The 22,196-nt window shown below is 51.0% G+C and overlaps 2 protein-coding genes across 4 annotated transcripts in view; both read right to left on the bottom strand.

Annotated features, from left to right (window-relative positions):
• Window positions 1-178: 178 nt before the first annotated feature.
• Window positions 179-4,731, bottom strand: DHRS13 (dehydrogenase/reductase 13). 2 transcript variants are annotated; one of them, XM_086686483.1, is made up of 5 exons: window positions 4,446-4,731; window positions 4,230-4,348; window positions 3,090-3,213; window positions 2,597-2,920; window positions 179-1,002 (listed from the first exon to the last, which is right to left on the bottom strand). In XM_086686483.1, exons 1-5 carry the CDS (start codon window positions 4,570-4,572, stop codon window positions 560-562), a joined length of 1,137 nt encoding a protein of 378 aa, XP_086542609.1. In that variant the 5' UTR covers window positions 4,573-4,731; the 3' UTR covers window positions 179-559. The 2 variants fall into 2 exon arrangements, with proteins under 2 accessions (XP_086542609.1, XP_025773156.1); XM_025917371.2 differs by having other exon boundaries at window positions 2,597-2,908; window positions 4,446-4,727.
• A 2,337-nt stretch (window positions 4,732-7,068) lies between these two features.
• Window positions 7,069-22,196, bottom strand: part of PHF12 (PHD finger protein 12) — a 41,070-nt gene continuing 25,942 nt past the window's right edge. For both annotated transcript variants that reach the window (XM_025916634.2, XM_086686475.1), the window contains exons 5-15: window positions 21,536-21,656; window positions 20,155-20,287; window positions 18,117-18,281; window positions 14,959-15,117; window positions 13,589-14,384; window positions 12,212-12,337; window positions 11,414-11,557; window positions 10,236-10,334; window positions 9,409-9,491; window positions 8,687-8,825; window positions 7,069-8,340 (exon numbers count right to left, since the gene is read on the bottom strand). In XM_025916634.2, coding sequence (XP_025772419.1) covers window positions 8,006-8,340; window positions 8,687-8,825; window positions 9,409-9,491; window positions 10,236-10,334; window positions 11,414-11,557; window positions 12,212-12,337; window positions 13,589-14,384; window positions 14,959-15,117; window positions 18,117-18,281; window positions 20,155-20,287; window positions 21,536-21,656 — 2,300 coding nt within the window. In that variant the 3' untranslated portion in view covers window positions 7,069-8,005. The remainder of the gene's footprint in view (window positions 8,341-8,686; window positions 8,826-9,408; window positions 9,492-10,235; window positions 10,335-11,413; window positions 11,558-12,211; window positions 12,338-13,588; window positions 14,385-14,958; window positions 15,118-18,116; window positions 18,282-20,154; window positions 20,288-21,535; window positions 21,657-22,196) is intronic.

The following is a 22,196-nucleotide window of genomic DNA, read 5'->3' as shown; positions in this document are numbered from 1 at the left end:
TCCCGGCCCTGCCTCACCTCCCCGCACCCACCTTACCGCCGGGGGCCCTGTTGTCCCGCCGCTGCTGCTCTTACCCGCGGGGAGACCTTGGGCGAGTCCCTTACCAATGCAGCCCAATCCCGCCTCTGCAAATGGGGGTCACTTAACTACCTGGCTACGTGGTTGCAACGGGCCCAAGTTCAGTAAACCTCCGTGTTGGCAGTGCATCAAATCACAACCCCCCACGTCCTCATCCAGAGCCGATCAGCATCATCCAGAGTGGGGACCAGAAACAGGGGATTCAAATTCTTGAGAAGCAATGTCTGGCACATTAACCACGCCCCCACCCTCACCTCTCAATCTGGGATTATTGTTATTCTCAGGAAGAAATCATCGCCCATGATTTCCTTCCACCAGGAAAAGAGCCGCTCAGAAGAACACAACTTGCAGCTCCAGAAAGGAACCATGGGGGTAAAACCTGCAAACCCCTCAGTGCCCAAGGCGTGGCCTGGCATGCAGTTCAGGTTTTCAAGGGTCACCAAGTGCCAAGGAAAGCACCCCAGCCTGGGGATTAGGAGATTTAGGGCTCAGGTTCAGTTTTAACCTGAATTCGGTGTGTGACCTTAGACAAGTCTGGTGAATTGTGAGGGATGGGATGGGGGTCAGAAACTGTGGGCTCCTCAGAGAGGGGGCTGCTCCGGGAAGATGGGGTCCCTGGATCCTTAGGCTGGGGGTCTTCATCAGGTTCGGCATCCTGGCCAGGCCCAAGCCCTGCCAGCCTTTTACTGGCCTCCCACAGCCGGTGGGCCGCACGATCATCCCGGGCGGCTGGGGGCACCTCCTCTACATGGCAATTGGCAAAATATCTCCCACTGAGAGGTTCAATGCCCTCCTGTAGAGCGCAGTACAGGGGTGTCTGGGCACCCCCTCTTGGCGTCCGCAGCACCAGCCAAGCCAGTGGGCGCAGAAGTGGGCTCAGCCATCCAGGAACGTGGCGCAGGAATAGCTCTGAGTTCACAGGCCCTGTGGACGGGAAGAAAGGAAGGAGTGGGTGAGGACCCAGGAGAAGAGCAATAAGAATGAGGCTACAAGGGAGTGGGGAATGGAGTCCAGTTCCAGGGAAACCAGGAGAGTATTTGGTGGGCATTCAGGGCCCCCACAGGGTGACCTCACTCATTTCAACAGCAAGCTTCCTCCTCTCCATCTAAACTCCTGTACCTCCTCATGCCCCAGTTTCTTCATGCTGTGTCCCCTGCCTGAGGAGACATCTTTTTTCCTAGCTCAAGTCCCGCTCCTTTGTTTAGCCAGCAAACATATATTAACTAACACCTATGGTAGACCAGCCACTGTTTTGGACATTAGAGATGTGGAGTGTAATAAAAGCTTGATAAATGTTAGTTGTGATTATTACTGTCACTATTATAATTACTAGTGAGCCTTAGGCAAAGACCATCTAAAATGTAGTATGGTAGGGGTTTCTGGGTGGCTTAGTTGGTTGAGTGTCCAACTCTTGATTTTGGCCATGATCCCAGGGTCGTGGCATCAAGCCCTGCATCAGGCTCTGTGCCGAGCGTGGAGCCTACTTAAGATTCTCTCCCTTTCTCCCTCTGCCCCTCTCCCCTGCTCGTACGCTCTCTCTGAAAAAAATAAAAAATAAAATGCAGTATGGTAAAATGCGTAGGACAGATCTTGTTATCCTGTGATCTGTTCTGTAAGGCAGAGATGGGTTTTATTCACCAGTTAAGTCACTCAGACTAAAAGCTGAAATGCTTACAGTGGACTTCTAGACCCTGGATGACCCAGCCCATCTCTATACCTCATTTCTCGTCACTCTCCTCCTCTCACTTTGTTCCAGCCACATGGGGCTTCTTGTTCTTTCTCAAGCATACCAGGCACTTCTGCCTCAGGGCCTTTGCACTTGCTATCAGTCTGTTCTTTATACTCTTCTCCCCCGAAAGCCACATGGTTGGTTCATCTCCTTCAGGGCTCTACTCAAATGTCACCTTTTCAGTGATACCTCTTCCTTGCCTGCCGCAGAAAAAGCAGCACCTCCTGTCATTTCATATCCCCGTCACTGTGCTTTATCTTTCCCATGGCACTTTATCATCACCTGTCATTGTAAATATTTATTTATTAGCAGTCTCCCCCTCCCCAAACTAGAATGTAAATTCTACAAGGAAAGGGTCTTTGTTTTAAGTTCACTGCTCTATTCCCAGCACCAAGATTAATGCCTGGTACATAGTAGGTACTCAGTAAATGCTTTTTGAACGAATGAATAATTATTAGCTATCATCATCATCATCATCATCATCATCATCACCATCATCGTATGCTGAGTTCAGTCATATGGATGGGTTCTTGGGGTGAGAACCTGGGTTTTACTCATTGCCATACCCTACCCAGGAGTCAGCATCCAAATTAGTGGTGTGAGAGGAAGAACCCAGACAAGGAGAGCCTCCTTCCAAGATCAGCAAGGAACAGGTCTCTCCTTGTACCGTGCTTCCTTCCTGTTCTGAGCTTCTGTGGCTCAATGAGAGGCTGAGGGAGCACAGGATGGGTTGAGGACGGGAGAGGGGGAATCAAAGCAAAGCAGAGCAGTCAGAAAGCCAGGCCTTACCTGGGTGGGCCGCATAGCAGGTGACACCAGTACCCTCAAGCTGAGTGGCGAGCTCCCTGGCAAATAACACGTTGGCCAGCTTACTGTCGGCATATGCCCGCAGCTCCTGCTGCCAGCCCACCACTGGGCGGTCCAGGCGTGTGAAGTCAAGGTGCCCTCGCCGGTGGGCGGCTGAGGATACCACCACCACGCGACTGGGGGCGCATGTCTTCAGCCGCGGCAGCAGTAGATGTGTCAGCAAGAAGGGGCCAATGTGGTTCACTCGCAGCAGCAGGTTAAATGGCTCGTGGGTCCGGCCACAGGAACTGATCCCTGGGGCGGGGGCTAGATATGAGCAACTGCTCCAGAGGGATCCCCGAAGGCCTCAGTGTCCCCATTTGTGAGACAGCGGTAGGGGGCACCCTTTCCATACATCCACTGCCCCTTGGTAAGGCCTGGCTGGAGGGGACGGTTGCCCACCCTCTGCCCCCCTGCAGGACCTGCTGCCCCTCACCGGCATTGTGGATGAGGATGTCCAGCCGTGGCTCAGAGCTCAGGAAGGCAGTAGCAAAGGCCCGCACGGAGGCCAGACTGGCCAAGTCCAAGGCCATGAAGATGACCTCATTGTTCCCACTCTCCTGTGGGGCAGCAAGGGCTGGGCTTGTCACCAGGCACCTCTCTCCTCTTCCCTCTCCCCAGGTACCAAATTGTGAGAGTCCACCCCCTACTTTTACTAAGATCTGCCCCTGTGCCTTAGAATGTAGTGGACAAGTATGCGGACTCTGGATGCAAATTTTGACTTTGCCTTTTATTAGATAGAGTGTGACATTAACCTCTCTAGGGCTCAGGTTTCTCCCTGAATAATGGGAATAATGTAATACCTATTTCATGGAGTTGTGAGGATTCAATGAGTTAATATAATGTAAAACGCTTAGAACAGTGCCTGGCACCCAGTCAGCACTGTGTAGGTAGTTCTTGCTGTTATTATTATCATCATTCCCTCTTCCCATTATTGCTTATCCTAAAATCTGCAACAGACTTCTCATTGGTCTCCCCTCATCCACTCCTGTCCTCTCCAGTCCAGGCTCTGATAGCCACCGAGGGTTTCATTTCAAAATGCTATTCTGACAGTCCATACCCTACTGAGTCCACACCCTGCTATTCTGACAGATCCAATGCTTCACTGTATCTCCACTGCTCATCCTATAAAATCCGAGGTCCTCAATAGGATCTAGAAGTGCCTCCAGAACCTAGCCCTGGCTCAGGGGCTCCAGCCTCTTCATTTTGCCTCTTTTCTTCCATATTTCGTGCTCCATACAGACTCAATAAATCTTTTCTTTCAGTTTTTTTCCCCCCTAAATCAAATCAGCTCTCTTGCCTCAGGGCCTTTGCATATGCTGTTCCCTCTGCTGTTCCCTTCCCTACTGTCTTTCATTAGTGTAACTCTTACCGATCCTTAAACATCTTAGGAAGCGCAATTACTTCCTTCAAAAAGCCCACCTCCTAGCTTTCTCGTCTGGTGTCCCTTCCCTGTGTGGCCAGAGCACCAGCAGACCCTCTTTTCTGCACTTAACGACCAGAGTTGAGGAAGCCGCTCTGTTCACCCCCTCCGTGTCCGGGTGTGTTCGTTTGTTGCTCACCCTCTCCCCCTCACCTGGCGGAGGTCGAAGGCCGCCGCCTCACCACGTTCCCGGCTCCGGCAGGCCAGCACCACGCGCGCTCCCCGGCGCGCCAGCTCCAGCGCCGTCATCTTCCCGATGCCGCTGTTGGCGCCTGCGGTGGGCGGGCGGTAGCTGAGCCGAGGCGGACGGGCCGCTGACCCCGCCGCCCGGCCTCCCCGCCACCAGCGCGCCCGGCCTCCGGCACTCACCCGTAACCACAGCCGTGCGGCCGCGCAGGCTGGCTATGCCACCGCAGGGCGGGGCCTTCACGAGGTTGTAATAGACAAGCACGTAGGCGCCCAGCAGCAACCCCGCGCCCAGCAGCAGCGCCTCCATGCCGGCCGCGCCTCCGGGCTCCCGCACAGGCCCCGCACCACCCTGGATCGGAGCCCGTCCGGCGGCTGCCGAACCGCCTCGCACCGGCTCGAGCCTCCCAGAAGGCGGAGGCAGAGGCGGAGGCGGGTGGGAGGCAGGGCAGGGGTGTGTGTGCGTGCGTGGGAGCGTGGGCCGTGCGAGCGCCCCCTAGGCATGCGTCTACGTCCTCTGGGTGTGTGCTTGTGGAACACCTAGGTGCGCGTGTGCTTTGGGGCCCTGGCAGCGCCCTCTAGGTGTGTGCCTGCATGAGCTCCTTCCAGATGTGTGATCGTGTGCAGGGGCACCCTGGCTATGTACATGAATCCACCCACTCTGAGTGTGTGAATGACTCTGTGAGTGTGTAATGTGCCCACGGGCTCTGGGATTGCCCCTCAGGTTGTGTGTGTGCCTCTGGATCCTCTGTGTGTGAGCTCCTTGTGGGTGTGTACTTGCAGGCCCAGGAAGTACCCTGTAGGTGTGTGCAGGCACACACCCTGTAGGTGTGTACCTTTTACGTGTTTGTGCCCATGTGGGCCAAGAGCCCCTCCAGGTGTGTGCATGCCTCTGTAGTCTCTGCCAGTGTGTGCACTTGAATGAACATCTACGTGTCTGTCCTTTGTGCACATGCCCCTTAGCTGAGGACTTGCTGGAGGGGCTCACAAGGTGTGTGTGTGTGGGGGGCCCTCTGGGTGTCATCTGTGCGAAGCAGAGTCCTTCCCTTCTGGAGGGATGTGTGCACATGAATGCTGTTATGTCTGAGAGAGAGTCCAGCCCTGGATGCCTTGCCCTCCCTCCATAAGTAAGTCCTGCAATTCCTTATCCTCACTTCCAGATCTCAGCTTCTAGAATGCTTCCTTATTCTTCCTATAGAGGCCAGAGAGATGGCACAGTGGCCAGGGTGGCACCACCCATCCAGGGCTGTTAGGAGTCACTCCTTAATTAGCTGTATCCCCGTGCCTCTGCCGCCCATCCCCTCCATTTCCGACGGGAAGCAAGAAGAGACTGAAATGTCATATGTTACCTGACCTCCAGGAGAAAATTTCTCTGGGATGGTCCTAACAGGTGGTATAAATAGGTAAAGAAGCTCCCTGATTCAATGGAGGAAGTGACTCTGACAGCACGGTGGGTGGTGACAGCTTAGGGAGGCACAGATGAGGGTATTCCTGGCCAGGACAAGGACTTGCCTGAGAAAACCATTATAACTTAGCACCCACTGTTTCCCACGTGTGGTGTGCCCCATGGTACGGTCAGCCTTGGAGATACTGAGCGGAACAATAGGTTTCTGCCCTTGGAGAGTTCAAGAGGCCCATCAGGGCAGGGGGAGCAGAGTGGTGGAGACAAAGCGAGGCAGGTAGGTGGAAGCCAGGGACAGACCTCAGATTCCAGGGGGAAGTTTTCTACTTGGCTGCACTAGGGATTCGGGGTTCAGTTGCAGATGCTGTAGGAAGAGGCTGGGAATGGAATATTAATGGAAAAAATGGATGCATACTCCATCCTCAAGGCAAAGTCCTGACCTGCTAACCGGTACCAATTCCTTGAACCCTTGTGGGACAGACACACAGGCGATCCCTGTGTCCTGTGTTCAGGAAAAACGTCCTGGATAGTTTCTCACGTCAGGTCTGAGAGGAGGAAAAGGATGGGAGCTAGGTTCGATGGGAGGGTTCCCAGGACCTTAGGATTAAGGTAATGCAGTTGAGTCATCTTCCGATGAGAAGCTGCAATTGTAGGGAAGTTATTATGCTTGGTAGTCGCGTGAGTTGCGGCTCGACTGGGTCTAGGGATCGGATCTCTCCTTCTGCTTCATGATGCTCCCCAGAGACGTTTGAGTTGACAACCTGCTCCACACTAGATTCTAAGCTCCAAGAGGCTGGGGCCGTATCTGTCCTGTTGATTGCTCACATCAAGTTCCCTAGCCCAACCCCCAAGTCCTAGCAAAGGCCATGCACAGAGGAGGGAACTCAAGTGATACTCGAACAAGTAATTGCTGCCTGCCCAGCTAAGGCTGACAGGGAAAGGATAAAAACCAGGTGCAGACTCCTAGAGGAGATGATCGTATCCTATCAAATACGATAGCGAACAACTGCAATCGGAGGCAGCCGGAACTCCCGAGGCTAAAGCTTTTAGACCAGAATGCAGACGTCTCCCGACAGGTCCTGTTTTAGTATCTTGGTTTTGGAGTCAACAGGAGCAGGGACCTGCACACACTTGGATTCTTGCAGTATGTGGTCATGTCAAAGGCTTCTCTCAAGTTGCCCACGAAGCCAGGCAACAGCCCCGCCCTACCTGATGCACCCCGACCCCTCCATTTTCCCACATCCACCAGGGGCTCACTTTTCTCCAAGACCTTTGCTCTCCTGACCTCGCTTGGGGTCTGAGTGTCTTGGAATGAGACTAGTTCACTGAGACTGGGAACAGGATCTTGGGGAGGGTCCCCTCTGAGGGTGATGACAGGTAGGACAGACAGGCAGAAAACATAAGTTGAAGTATTTTTGTTTTTTTATATACAGAATACAGGAAAGTTTCTGTAAAGTCTAAAACATTACAATTACTATGTACATTGGTACTACTTGGGGTTGGGGGAAGGGGAGAGGAGGGAGCCAGGGGTGGGAGGAACAGGAGAGAAGTGGCAAGAGAACAAAAAAAGGAGACGAAACAGGTTTACGACAAAAACGTTTTTGCTACAATAGACAATTTGAAGAAAACGCTCTACCACATGTAGTACTGTACAGTTTTTAAAAACATTGAAAAAATGTCATCACTAGATGTATTTACACAAAATCCAAATACACTTTTCCTTATTTGAAATAAAATAGATGGACAGCCAGAAAAAGAATTCATTTCTCATTTGTCCATAATACACAGTAGCTACCTGTAGTGCAACCGCTGCAGAAAGGGAAAATAACTCGGAGGGTGGGAACCACGGAAGTCGGGTGGGTAGCGATCTTTATATTAAATAAAACAATGATATTGTATAGATTTTGCTGTATGAAAACTGTATTTTTTTCTTTTAATATAAAACTATTGTCACTGCCACAAAATAGAACAAGTTTCTGATTATTTTACAACGGCGGGCGAGGGGGAGGGAGCAGGAGGCGGGTGGGGAACGGTTTGGTGTTGGAGGAAGTGTCCAGACCATCGGCCTTCCCCTCCCTGCCCACGCTGTTCCTCAGCTCGGGTCTGCCGCTTTCCCATGAAATGTCGAGTACAAATATATGTGCAAATGCCCCCTAGAACTTGAGAAAAGAAAAAGGATCTTTAAAAAACAGTCAAAAGGTTTTCTTCATTTCATGCAAAGATTGTAGTTGGAGGGTTTCTGGTGGAGTATAGAAAAAACCCGGGCTTGGTTTGTGTACATTTTTGCATTGCAGGAGTCTCGGGTCGGGCGGACGGGCGGGTGACGGGGTAGCCGCCAGTCCTAGGGAACGGAGTTGGAACGCAGCACGGGGCCCTGGTGGGGCTTGAGAGACAGCTTCTCGGCTAAGACCCCATCCTGCAGCAGGCCAGCATCGCCTTTGGGCTGTTTGGTCGCAAACTCAGTGATGCTGAACACAAACTGCAGGCACCCCAGCTTGATGTAGCTGCCGTGGTGCAGTAAGGCCGTGCCCTCCCAGCCGGCCCCACTGCCCCCAATCAAGCTCGAGCTGCTGGCTTTGCAGTTGCAGGGTCTCCGCTGTGGCCCCTGGGCCTGGGAGCTCATCATGGCTGCCTCCTCACTTGGCTCTTCATCCTGTTTCTGGTGCCGGCGGCGCCCTGGGAACAAGGAGGGTGGTCACGGGACAGGAACAGTGAGCAGCCAACCCACCCAAGGCGGTTTGCCAGCGCTGGGCCCCTGCACCTCCCCATTCTAGCTGCTAGGTGACTAGGGCTGAGGGACACCCGGAAAGGGCCAGGGGAGTCTGAAGTCCCCAGGCAGGTGTGTGCCCAGCACTCGCTTCTCTGTGGTCTCCCTGGGCCCGCGAGCAAGGAGAGCCTGGCCGACGCGACCCGGAAGGCAAGAGAGCAGGCCGTCGGCAGAAAGCCAGAGCCACCCTGAGGGGGCCTTAAGAGAACACGTCCGAAAAAATGGCCGGCTTCGTGGCCACAGGCTCCGACTTACTGATGACACTCTGCACTTTGGCAACAATACTGCTTGGGGGGGTTGGCGGGGTCTTCTCAGAGAAGTCACATGAATACAGCACATTGTCCACCGTTGTCCCGTGCTCACTGTAGTTTAACAGCTCATAATGTTTGGTATTCTGAGGAGGAGGAGGGAAGATAAGATGTGTGGTCTGCTGCGTGGGGCCTGGGGCTAAGGGGAGAGAGGACACATGGAGAAGGCTGTGCTGCTCTACCTGGGGAGCTCTCTTTGTTCCCCAGTCAAGCCCCCCTGCCCTGTCTCTTTAGAATGGGGCTCAAGACTCACCTCCTCAGGGAAGCCTACCTTCCTAGTGGCCCTCACCCCCCCCCCCCGCCCCCGCTCTCCCACCACTGCTCTACTCTGCCTCCTGGGTCCTGGCTCCTGTATAAATGCTATTCGCTGGCACAGAGGGCCTGGCTTCCTTCTATGCAGGTCCCCTCCCCTGCTTCCGGGTGGGCTCCCCGCACCCCGCTGAGCCCGTGACCAACCTCAGGAGAAATGGTAGCACCGCTCCTAGGGAGCGTTAGTCACGGCAGGATGCCCTTTCACACCAAGACCCTTCTACTCCAGGAATGACAGCGAGCGAAGAAAAGAAGACCTCCCACCTCCCTTCCCCTCACCCAGGGCACTGAACAAAAACCCTGGTGCCTGGGAGAGGCCTCAGGCTGTGAGAGCTCTCCCACCCCTTCCCCACCCCTCACCTCATCATAGAATATGCAGGCGTGTTTCCCAGACACGTAGTTACAGTGACCATAGTTTGTAAGGCACACGTCCATGTCAGCTCCTGTAAGGTGGCAGGAGTAGAGGCAAAGGCAGGCAGAGAACAGACGGTAAGGTGTATGCATGGGAAGGTGGGGGGCAGGGAGTTAGCTTCTGGGCGGGCACCGGGAAGACCTTAGGGGGAGACCAGCTCAGGGCCCCTTCCTTGTATATTTGAACAAAAACCAGCGTCTTTTCCACTCCCCTTCTGAAGAACAGGTGTCCCTGCCAGCTGATCTCCTTCAGAACATGTGGCTGCTGCCCAGAAGGGAACAGTGAGCTCCTGAAGAGGGTGGGTTATTTCCATGAGGGCACAACATGGGGTGCGGGGCTCATAAATCCTATCTTTGGAAAGAAAGGAAATTTCTAGGCCAAAGGCTAATCTGACTGTCCCTCTGTACAAGATGCAGGACTAACTGAAGGTTATGGGTGTGTGAGCACCATCACTTTTTCAAAGACCTCCAGGGACAAAGTATGTGCCCTCTCCTCCGGTTTTATCTGCTTGTTTAAAATGCCTCACTGAGCAGCAGTCACGGCTGACTTTCCCCTCTCCTGATATCACGCCGGGCCCAAAGCAAAAGGGCTTGAGGCAGGGAAGACAAGCAACCGGTAGTCTCCTTTCTTAGTCCCTCTTGCCCAGATATCTGCTGGGTTAAACCAGTCGGCCCGAGGGAGGGTTTCCCTCACCCCTTCCTGGCCTCCGCGGGAAGAGGTGGTAGTTTCTAGGGCTGAACAGATGCGGTGCCCCCCCTGCCCCCAGCTGGCTCACCTGTCCCGATGTAGAGGGTTCGATAGCACATGTTCACAGCTCCTCCCAAACCCAAGAGAGGGTAGAACACAGCTCGGGCCTGTACTTCCTTTCTTTGCACTACAAGACAAACACAGGGACAGGATCATTCAGAAACTCAGAACCTGGACCTTTGGCTCACGGTCTAGAGAAAATAATCCCACTAGATGAGTCATCTTTCAAAACTCACCTTGGACACTGGGCTGCTTCAGGGTGGCACTCTCTCCCCCCACCCACAGCATTTCCAACACGGGGTAAGAGAGACCATCTTTGAAAGTGGTCACAGAATTCAAAGATGAAAGTACTTTAAGTTCCTGGGCTGACTGGTTTATCAGGGATATACCAGATGTACTATAGGGAGGCCAAGCAAAACAACAGTAGGCACAGACCAGTGTTTCTCGAACTTTAATGTGCATACGAATCAACTAGAGATCCTGTCAAAATGCAAATTCTGATTCTGTGGGTCAGAAGCGGGGCCTGAGCTCTGCGTTTCCAACAAACTCTCAGGTGATGCTGATGCTGCTGGTCTGGGGACCACACAATTTCAACCAGTAAGGCTCAGTAATGGTTAATGCTCAAAGGAATATCCAAAGCAGTTAAATGTCTTGGGAAAAACTTTCAGGAGACTAGCCCAAATGTTACTTTATTTATTATTATTATTATTATTATCGTCATCATCCTTATTTTTAACGTAAGCTCCACACCCAACAGGGGGCTCGAACTCCTGACCCTGAGATCAAGAGTTGTATGCTCTACTGACTGAGCCAGCCAGGTGCCCCTAGATCAACTGCTATTCTGCTTCTCACCTTGAACTTGAAAAATTCCCTTTTGGGAAACCTTTGTAACCCAAATATTTGGAAGTAGTTCAGCAGAAAGTGCACCACATATACCCAAAGGCATTCGTAGCTGCTTTGTGTGTCTCAAAGCGGATGAGCACGAAAGTTACAACAGACTTCCCCGAGTCTGACGTGAAAGCTGTGGTTGCGATTTTGTTCCAGCTTTCTGGGAAAAGAAACCACGGCACTTCATTAAGGCCATTAAAGGCACACATGGAACACTGAGATAGTCAAAGCCAAGACTCCTCAGGAGGGGAGACGGCCGCTCACATGCACAGGGGAGACCTGACGGCGGGCTGCGGCGGCAGGGGTGTGCGTGCGCACCTTCTGTGTGGTGCCCTCCAGAAGCCAGCGGATGTGCCCCGACACTGCCCGGTGAAGCTTGGACCCGGGAGGGGAAAAGCTGATGTATTCTCTGCAAGGCCAGAAACTTGATCAGCTTCTCGTCCAGCATATTTATCTCGATTTCTATTAACCAAAGAGAGAGATGAAAAAAAGCAGCTGAGGAGGAATTGGAATGTGGAAGTAGGTGAGGGTCACAGAGCAAATAGTTAAGCATTCCTAAAATCTAGCCAAGTGATTTTTCTCGAACAGGCAAGAGTACAAAGTGGCCTAAGGATCCAGAGCTCAGCATCTCACTGGCCGTTTGCAGTGAGATGGACCCCAATGCAGCCTGTGCAGATGCCTCTTGCAGTGGGCAGCTTCATTTTAGGTTAAGTGGTCCTGGAAAGGTAGAACAAAATAGACCACCTGCCTGCCTGTGGAGGAGGCCTGGATGTCCGACATGGAGGCTTAGATCTGCTACCCACCCTCTTCAGAGGTCAAGCTCTGCCTCCATTCTCTTCGACTTTGGGAACAAGGCCCTCCTGGTTTTATTCTGCCTCAAGTAATTCTCTTCTCACAGGTTCAACTTGGTCCCACTCTCCTTTCACCTTGGAGTCTGTGTATAAGCACGTGTAGAAGGCAGAGGTGGGAGGGAGCCTTCTTTCTTAACCCACATCCCCAGCCCTCGGAGGTCAGGCATCCCTTCTGTTCCTTTTCTGAAATGAGCTCGAATGCCGCGCAGGGACAGCACCTTCACGCAGCAGCAGCTGGTGGGAGAGCAGCAGCTCACGCACTCACCTCCATTGACATCCATAAATGCTCGCAATGAGTTGGTGAGGTCCACCATGGCAGTAGAGTTGGCTGGGAAAGAGGGTACGGTTAAAGCGCTTCCTATGGATAACGTGCCGGGGCTGACCTTGCCATCTGGGGACGGAGCAGGAAGACTGTTACTTACGTCGCCTGAGGGAAACCCACCGGTCCAATCCCCCACTGCCGAGACAGGTCTGGATTTCGGACCCAAGGTGATGTTCCCTTCTTGATTCTCACCCCATAGGCTCTGGAACTCCTAGAGCTAAAAATGTGTGGTGAGGAAGGGCAGATGGAACGACAACGCACCCGGGCACGCAGGAGTCTCCAGAGCACGGAGAACCAGTGAAATCTACTGCTCTGGGAAATGTGGTAGGGTGGCTTTGTTCTCTGGGCCGTGACTACCTCCCTGCTGCCTCCAGTCATTCAACTAAGTGGTGCCTGCCCCTGCGTTTCCTGCCTCCTGAAGTTCGACTCACAGGATGCAAGATCTATCCAGGCTGGTATTTAGAGGTAAACAGAGACAGGAAAAGAGCCTGAGGGTAGGGGCCATCCTGGGACCAGGGGCCCCCATGCAGAGAAGTCACAGTCACCTGGTTACCGAGACTCCCAGCTGACTAGGAGGCCAGCTTCAGTTCAGACGGGAGAGACCACAGGGGGTTCCAGCAGCATCTGAAACCTGGTTCAGATGCTGGGGTCAGCAATCTCGAGGTCCAGAGTGCTGACTGGGGACAGCTGAGAGAGCAGGTCCACACTAGGCCAAGTATGGGTGTAGGGGACCGCCTTTCTGCAAGTGGCCCAAGGGTGAGCTTCTGGGCCGGATCAACCTCTTTGGGCATGCCACTCTGCAGCTACCCTGAAAGGTGGTGTTGCTTTCTAACTCTGCCTTCCCTGGCATGGAAGCTCCTTCAAACCAGGGGGCTCTGAGAATCTGGATCAGGTGTGACCTGGTCTCTGGTGTGGATCATGAAACACGGAGGCCATCACCTAGAACCTCAGGCTGGCCACAGGGGTTCCAGAGATCATGCTGCCTTCCTCTAAGGTGATGGAACAAAACAAGCAGAAGACTAGGCCTGAAATGGGAAGGTGGAGTCAGGAGACCCAGCCGTGGTTCCGATCCTACCACTGACTCGGTAGGTGACCTAGAGGAAATCACTTAAACTTTCAGAGCCTAAGCAACCCCACCAATAAAACGGGGGACAAGTTAACACATGCTTTCTCCTCTATCACATAAATGGGGAGAGGACAAATAAGACCGAGATCAAAGTCCTCTGAAATATGCACAGGAACGTAAGTGTTTTCTGAAGTGTAACTCCCAGAAAGAGCATGAAACTACTCCAAATCACCCCCAGGTTGAGCACCACTCACCTGATGATGGCGCTGGTGAGCAGAATCGTTGGTTGGCTCCTGTGGCCAAGATACCATCTCCTGCTGCTTGGGGGGGAGTGAGCACCCGGGTGGCATTTGGGGGTGAGCCCAGTGGCCTTGAATCTGTCAACGGAGGTCCTATCTGTGATTGGACAGTCTTTCTTTGCAAAGTGCTGGTGTTCTCGATGCTGGCACAAGAGCTGGGAATGGAAGGGGGCAGGCTTGGGACAGGAACCAAACTCCTCTGGGGGCAAGAGCTGGGGCCAGTGGCATTCTCTGTCTTCACAATGATGCCGACGGTGTGGTTCTGAAGCCCCCCAGCCGCTGGTGGCGTGAGGGGCCGGGGCCAGCCTTGCCGGTGGGAGAGGCCTGGTAAGGGGGTGTTGGCGCCTGGAAGTCGCCGGGGGTCCGTGGAATCGGTGGGGTTGCTGTAGAGGTGTGGGCCATTGGCTTTCACCTCTGTGCTCACTGGCCCGTTGGCAGTCCCGCAGGGGGCTTTCTTGGATTTTTCCGCACAGGAACTGCAGCTGATGTCCTCTAGGGCTGGGGGCTGGTGGGGTGGAGAGCAGCTCAGGGAGTTCTGGGAGCTAATCCCTGAGGGGCAGGATAAGGGGCAGTGGGAAGGTGTAGGTGCCTTGTCAGCTGTTTGCAGGGAGGTGGTGATTGAGCTGTCAGTCACAATAACAGGCTTAATATCAGCCTTCTCTGTCTGTTCAGAGTCCCAATGCGAAGGCATCTGCTTAGCAGATAAATGTTTCAATATGCTGCACTGGAGCGCAACAACACTACAGAGCCACTGCAATGGAAGGAGAGGAGAGGAGGGTGAGATGCCTGGGAGGCGCTGGTCCTTCCTGCCCCAGAGGCCAGGGCTACAGCACAGCTGATAAACACTGTTTCCAAGGTCCCACTGCAAATGCCCAGAAAAGGTGTGCTTGACTTCTGATAAGATTCCATTTCCATTCCCAAGCAAGACTTGTTGGTATACTCAGCAGCCAACACCCTGGTCGGCAGAGCTCACCTTGTGAACCAATATCCAGCACGTACCCTAAGCAACTGCTGTGTGTCCAGCCCTATCAGCTAACCTCTCTATGGGTCTACTGGTCTCTTTCTGCCAGACAGACTTGCTCATCTCACAGCACACTGGGGGACGGATGGAGAAAAACAGACTGCTTGACTGTATTTCTTTTACTTGCCTCAGAATATCAGCCAGAGGTTCTCTCTGGAATATTCAACCATTGGGGGCTGGAGAGTGGGGGTCGGTGGGATTGCAGAAGATGGGGATGGGAATGGCACTGAGGCTACTTCCAGTAACAGCTGTGGTGAGAAGGAAGGAAGATTGGCTTTGGAATCCCAGCCCTGCCTTCACTCACCTCTTGCTGCTCTGCCTGGGTGGCTAAGTGCTCAGAGTTCAAAAGGTGCGTCTGTGATTCCTCGGGGATCCCGTTGCAGATCAGCTCCCCATCCCGAATGGCCGCGGGTGCAATGAGAGGGGGTGGAAACTGGTACTGAGATTTTATAGCATCGGGAACCTGTTTAGTATAGAAGGAGGAGGAGACGGAGATAGTGCCGACACGTCCAGTTGATTCTGCCTCTTCTGTCTGCGGTGCTGATGCCCGCGGGACCATCGTGCACTCTGGGTCCACTAAGACAAGGAGGCTCAGTGGGCTGCAACTGCTCTGTGCCTCAGACACACACGCATTAGCTAGAGAAGGCACAGAGCTGGAAATGACAGGCGTGCGCCCCGTCCCCCACTTTCTTCATTCAGGTCTACGGCCCGCAGAAGCCAGAAACCATTGCTTTGGCCTAAAGAAGTGTAGGGCTGACACTGGACACAGCTTCAGAGTGGTACTCTCTAGGCTCTTACTGCTCAGCATCAAGTTTGGGAGAGTAAGCCGTATCTGAGAGGTAAAACGTCAAAGGAGGTCACATTTACAGTGGAAATGCTCAGCATGAAGTCTGGCCTGTGATAAGCACTCAGTCAATGTCAGTTTTCTTCGTCCACTCATTCATGACTCATGAAACAACTGAAGACCTCTTTGTTGTACAAAGACAGAAGACACGTTCTGAATCACGCCATGTAAGGATGAAAGAGCCACACAACAAGCCAAGAGTCATTCATACATTCAACCAACATTTATTGAGTACCTCCTGAGTCTGGACACTGTACCCAGTCCTAGAGATCCAGAGATGAAGAAAACTTAAGCTCTGCCCTCAAGGAGCTCACAGTCTCGTTGGGGGAGATAAACATTACAATACAGTGTAATGGGTCCTAGAATAGAGGCATGGCTAAGGAACTATTAAAAATATGGAGGAGAGTGCTTGTTTCTGTCTGGGGGACAAGGACAGATTTTATAGGAAGGCAGTATTTGAGACTTGGAAGTTGAGAACTTCCAGGCAGACAAAGGGGAAATAAGGGTAGGGGAGCAGCATATAAGGCATAGACATGTGGAAGCACATGACGGACTTGGAAAACATTTGGAGAACAGATTTGGTGACCGAGTCCCTATGGAAGATAACAGAAGAACTGAAAACGGTTCCCAGAATTTTGCCTTGAAGGACCGGGAGGAGATTGCGGTCATTCACTGAAACAGGAAATATAAGAGGAAGAGCAGATTTGGAGGCAGAAGACTTTCGGTCTTGGGCAAGTTGAGACTGAAGTGTCTGTGGGATGGGCAGACAGATATGAATCCAGACATGAGGAGAAAGTCAAGAGATATGGAACTGAGAGACAGCACCATTAACGGTGGTGGCTGGTGCCATGGGCTTGTCCAAAGTCAGCCAGGAATGGGAGGGGGAGGAGTGGAGTGGTAGGCAAGCCTAAGGTTGCCCCCCTTGGTGAAGAGTGAAGGGGCAGCAGGAAGAGGAATCCCTAACACCAAGTTCTTAGCCAATTTTGCTGCCCTGCTCTATACCAACAATGAGGATGGTTCAGGTCAGAGCTGGAACACTGTCCACCACAGTCCTGTGCTACCACAGTCCTCACTTCACTCTCAAATTGTCCAGTACGGAATGCTCAGCAGGCAGCTCTTTCTGCCCACGTGTCCTGTCCCCGTGCTATAACAAAAATACTTGTCTGCCCTGCAAGGGAAAAAAAGTGCTATTCAGGTAACTCGTGCCCTTGGATTTTCCTCAAGAATAGGGAAAGCTTGGGGCACCCAGGTGGCTCAGCTGGTTGAGCATCTGGCTCTTGATTTCACTCAGGTCATGATGTTATGGTTCAGGAGATGAACCCGTGTCTGGTTCTGCACTGACAGTGCAAAGCCTGCCTGGGATTCTCTCCCCACCCCTTCACCCGTCTCTGCCCCTCCCCTGCTTGTGCTCTGCTTCTCTCTCTCTCAAAATAAATAAATAAACATGAAGGCGGGGGGGGGTGTGGGGGGGGTGGGGAATAGGGAAACCTTTGAAAGGGGAGAGGGCATTGTGAAACAGAATTTTCTCAAGCCTTTCTGGGACTGTTCACTTCAGCCGCCAGGCTCTCTTCCAAATCCACATGGTGAATTACACAGTTTAGTTTACTTTCAGATTTGTTTTACTGAGATATGAGGCATGCCACCTCTATAATACCCCCAACTGAAAACACCTTGATTTAATTTTAGAAACCGGTATTTATATTGAAGTATAAATATTTACACACTTAAGAGATTGTTATACAATTTCCAACAGTTAACATCTTGCTAGCTTGCTAGCGCTGACATCTACTGGAAGTGATGGGAGTGGGGTGAGTGATTTAAAGCATTGCTGCCACCAAGTGGCCACATTTGAGAATTGCTGGTCTCCACTGGCACACAGCACAGCCTGTGTGCCGGATTATTCCAAAAAGAGAAAAATCAAGCTTCTATGTGGGTCCACGGTGTTGGGCTCTCTAGGTTAAATGAATGAGGAAACTGAATGGCTTTTGAGAAACAGCCTCAACACCACCAAATGCTTTTCAATAAAGGCATTTTTTCTGTTGATCTCAGCCGATCTCAGCTAAAGTTGACATTTTAGCAACTGTCAAGTGCATACAAGAATGTTAGATATTATTATGGCAAGGCCACAACTTGGCACAACTTGGAATATTCGTTATATATTACCAGCACCTTGGAAAAACAGATTTACTCTCCTTTAGGCATTTTCCTCTTAAGTTTCTCAGCTGGGATAGCTCCTCCCTTCCACATGGGTCTCTGCTTCATCACCACCACCTTCACCCCGCCAGACAGCTCTTGGAAAGGGGCCACCTCCCAGGAACAGATAGCATGAGTACCAGGCCAGGGGTGGCAATAGCAGAGCACATCCGTCTGGCGGAAGGGGCTAACGAGCACTCATCAGGAGAACTGAAGACTTGCAGAGTTTGGGGTTTGGCCTTCGTAATCCTGACCACCACCCTCAAGTATTAAAATGTGTGGTCACATTCACCACTTGTTGAGACACCACAGACAAATCTCAGGGCTTCAGTCTCCCTGTCTATAAATTTGGGACCACAATCCTCTGTCTATCCCATGAAAGCAATCAGAGCCCACTCTCCTGCCTGCTCCAGGTTGGGACTCACCTTCAAGCTTCTTCTTTTGACTGACTGGAGCACTCGGCGGTTAGGAGGGTGCTTCTTGTGGATTCGGTTCAGGAAGTCCACTTTGACCACATGCTGCGAAATGGTGTCCTGGAAACGGTCAAACACCTGGCACCGATTGCTCAGCGTCATATTCTTCTGGTTCAGCTAGGAACAAAGCAGACACACTTTTACAATGACCCTCAAAAGGCATCCCCTCCCAACTAACTATCCTTTAGGTCTGAAAAATAGAAGCCCTTGGCCAAATAGGTTCCTTCTGTCAGGGGCTGATACGTCAACACCCCTGTCAGAGGGCTAGGGGACACCGGTAAGACTTTCTCCCTCAGTCCTGCCTGGTCCAGAGAGGGAAAACTGGTATGTTCCTATTCCCTAGAGAGGCTTGAGGGGGACAGGAAATAGGAAATTAGTCACAAGTACCCTTCAAATCCAGCCTGACAGCTCAGACCACCTTTTGCCAGTGGACCCTAACAGAGCACAGGTTTCAGAGGACAGGCGGGCCTTGGCCCTCGAGACCCAGACTCCCTTTCTAGCAAGGCACTCATTCCCACGGGAAGCAGGACGGTTTCCTATATAGGAGCTTGGCTAACAGCAAGGATCAGCACCAGAATCCTGTGTGCTCTGCTCTATTCCTCTTCCAACATACCAGGGAACATTAGTGAGCCCATCTGGATATCACAGTCCTGCTCTAGAGGAGGAGGAAAACCTGGGCTGCTCTAAGAGGCCGAAGGGAGGGAAGAAAGAATGTTGCGCAGCAGCATCCAGAAGGCATATAAAAACTATGCCACTTTCCCTCTAAACTTTAATGCAAAAAAGATCTGCTCAGAAGCTTCATGATTAGTAAGGTAGGAAAAACCCCTAAGTGGCTAAGTAAATAAATTATCTAATTAATAATTTTTCATCTGTTGGAAAGTTGCTCTTTAAGATTCATATTTGGGCATATAGCTGACGGTAGTTTTTTTCTGGTTTGGCAGGAGGCAAAATGAAACACTCGTAACTGAGCTTGGAGAGAAGCTTCCTCCTACATAAACCTTTCTGAGCAGTGTTAGCCAAATGAAGAGGCCAAAGCAAACGTTTTTGCCCCATGTGTGCAAGTCTATAACCAAGGCTCCTCAGTGCGATGCGAGGAACACTCTGTCACGCTGAGGGTCAAAAGACATTCCGTGGTCATTACCGTCTCATACACAACGTCTTAAGCAATAATCTTTTTAATCTGGAAAGGCTGAACTTATAAGGGAGCTGCTCTTCTGAAGCCCTCACCCATTCAACCTTGTAAACGGCTGTTCTTAGTGCCTAGAAGGAAAGGGCCTCTTTTGGAGATAGCAAACTACAGTTCTGTTTTAGCCCCAGGAAGCGTCTGGAAAATGTACCCAAGACTCCTGGGAGATAAGATAAAAGGACCCTGACACCAGTCATTCATTCAACAACTCACTTACTATCATGCACCGTGATAAGGTGGGGGTCAAAAACTAAAGAGAAGGGGAAGATCTCCATGTGACGCCTAGGACACGTTAGTGTTCAATAATGGCTGATTGTTTGGAACACTGTCATCCATGTCAGTTCTTCAATTCTCCCAAGTTAGTGGGATTTGACTGTCTGTCATTCCTGAGATATGAGAATAAACGTTTTAGAATTTCTAGTTTGCTCCCTCTAAAAATAAGAGACAGGAAAATACAGAGGCAGCTACCACGAGAACATTTATTCCCATGAGTTGGATAGAATATACGCCCCCCCCTTCATGGCTATAACATCAACTGCTCAATTCACCATGGAATAAATTTATGTATAAACAATCAAGTCTGCCTGTACAGCTAAAACAAGGCATTGTGGGAAAATGCAAAACGCACAGCTGAGGCATGTCAAAATGATTGGAACTGAGTAGGATGGTCTACAGAAATCCGTATTTGAGAGATTATATATATAGCGAACTCTGGTACAAAGCTGACCTTACTATGCTTTCTACTGAATCAGGCCATGCCCTGGCTGTGCCCAGAGAGAACAGAAGGGACAATGCTGTGCTTACCACCACATGTTCGATGTGATTCGGACACATCCATCTGCCCAGGGGCATGGCAGTGAGCGGTGGCTCGAGGCAGTCCATGTGGAACAGGAGGGGGCAATAGTCACACTGGATGAGAGGGGCCACACGGCAGCTCCTGCAAAAAAGAGATGTAGGCCATTTCTGTGGCAAGATGGGAGAATTCAAACCAACTGTGCACTATGGAACAGCCTCTCCTTAATCCTCACAACGTTCTCCCAGGGCCTCCTCCCCCAGTGATCAGTTACACTCAGTTAGGAAGATGGATGAAGTTGGGGGCTACCACCAGGCTCTCCATTATTCTCTAAGAGGAATGTGTCTTGTGGGGAAGTGAATGTTTATTTGGAGTATAGCTAAAGTGGCTGTCAGAGCAGGAATGATCAATGCTTAGTGCCCACAGGGGGGAAGATAGCCAACTCCGCTCTGATTTTTCTACTCCTTAAAAGAAAGTAACTACCTTATTTAAAAAAACAAACAAAAAAAACCCAACAAAAAAAAATCCCTCTAGCCCTGTTTCTAGAGTCTTACACTACAGCAAGAAAGGATTTCTCTTCTGCGTGAAGCACCCAGCAAAAATGACACAGGAAGAGTTGTGTTGGGAAAGAATTCTGTGATGTATTCATGTATATGCACAGTTCAAGGGAGGGGCTTCAGCAAGTAACTATGATATTCCCTGGGTCCCTGAGATGCACTGGAGCCTCAGTCTGGGCCTGGCTCAGAGTTCTTTCTGCTGCCCTACTATCTAGTTCCCTATAGCTTTTGTTGTGGAACCTTTCTTTCTTTCTTTCCTTTTTTTGGGAACATTTCTTTTTGATGGCTATTTTCTCCTGCTATCCTGCCCTTCTAAGATACCCAGGCCAGTAAGTCCAGCGTCAGTAATTGAAGCAGCTGGTTCCCGTCACTGAGGAGATCCTATTTGAAGGAAACCAGTGTCTCAGGGAAGCTACAACTGGGGCAGCCTGGAGGCTTTTGGAAGTCATCCAGTCTGATGCATGTTAGCTACCATGGATACTTGTACTGCTTTTAAACTCATCTTTGGTGATTTAAAAAGTTATTTGCCCTTTCCAGGGACCTGTGTCTCTGCTGGCCACGGTTCCTCCTGCTAGCTAGTCAAAATATCTCACGCTTCTGTTTAAGTCCAACCCCTCCTATTCAAGCCTCTATAAACACAGTCTACAGTACTTAAGGGAATTTGCTGTGAAGACAGTCAAGGCTCTGGTCAATTAGTCACTCAGTCTCTGTACTCATACCATCAGAATATGGGTTATCCACATTTAACAGACAGAGTTTGGGAGAGGTGATGGAAGAGAGAAAAAACCTCATTTGCTGAATATGGGGAAGAGTCTTTAGTATGGACGAAAAATACCTGTTACATGTGAAGCATACTTTGACTGGTAAGGGAACAAGACCATTGTGATCTAACTCATGCTGTGTCTTCTTAACATTTTTTCCCGTGGTTTCCTCCTTTCTTCTCCTCTTGCTAGAACCTAGAAGAGAAATTGATGGTGCTGAACTCTCTTGGATGCAGAGTTCCTAGTGTGGGATATGGAAACAACAATAAGTGAAAGGAACAGATCTCCGTAAAAGCATGTGCCACAGCCTAGACACAGGTCTCTTTCTGAGACCCCCTCGGCTGGTTTCAAATGAGAAAAAAGAATAGGAAGGGAGGAAAAGGAACACTGAGACATAAATCAGAACCATGGTCTGAAGTCACCTGTTCTGTGGCAGAAACACATCTATGTTTTGCAAACATGAAGTGGTCAGAAGCTTAGGCTGTTAGATACTGCAACCTAAGAAATACACATGCCCGAGTCAAATGGTCAACAAAGACTGTTCTGTGGAGGTGGCTGAAGAAAAGACTATAATTTTACTGCATTTTTATAGAAATCAGAAAAGTTTTGATTCTATATACCTCCTGCTGACTGAACAGCATTCTTAAGCCTGCCAATTTCACTTTCTCTGGGAAAAAGAAAATAACATCCGGAAGCTTTGTGGCATCAGGTAGAAGACATGATTAAAGGGGAAAA

The sequence above is a fragment of the Puma concolor genome, chromosome E1 (assembly GCF_028749965.1).
Source record: "Puma concolor isolate L17-30 chromosome E1, mPumCon1.1.hap2, whole genome shotgun sequence".
Taxonomy (NCBI): domain Eukaryota; kingdom Metazoa; phylum Chordata; class Mammalia; order Carnivora; family Felidae; genus Puma; species Puma concolor.
The sequence above is the reverse complement of the archived record's forward strand: the minus strand, read 5'-3'. Positions and strand labels throughout refer to the sequence as shown.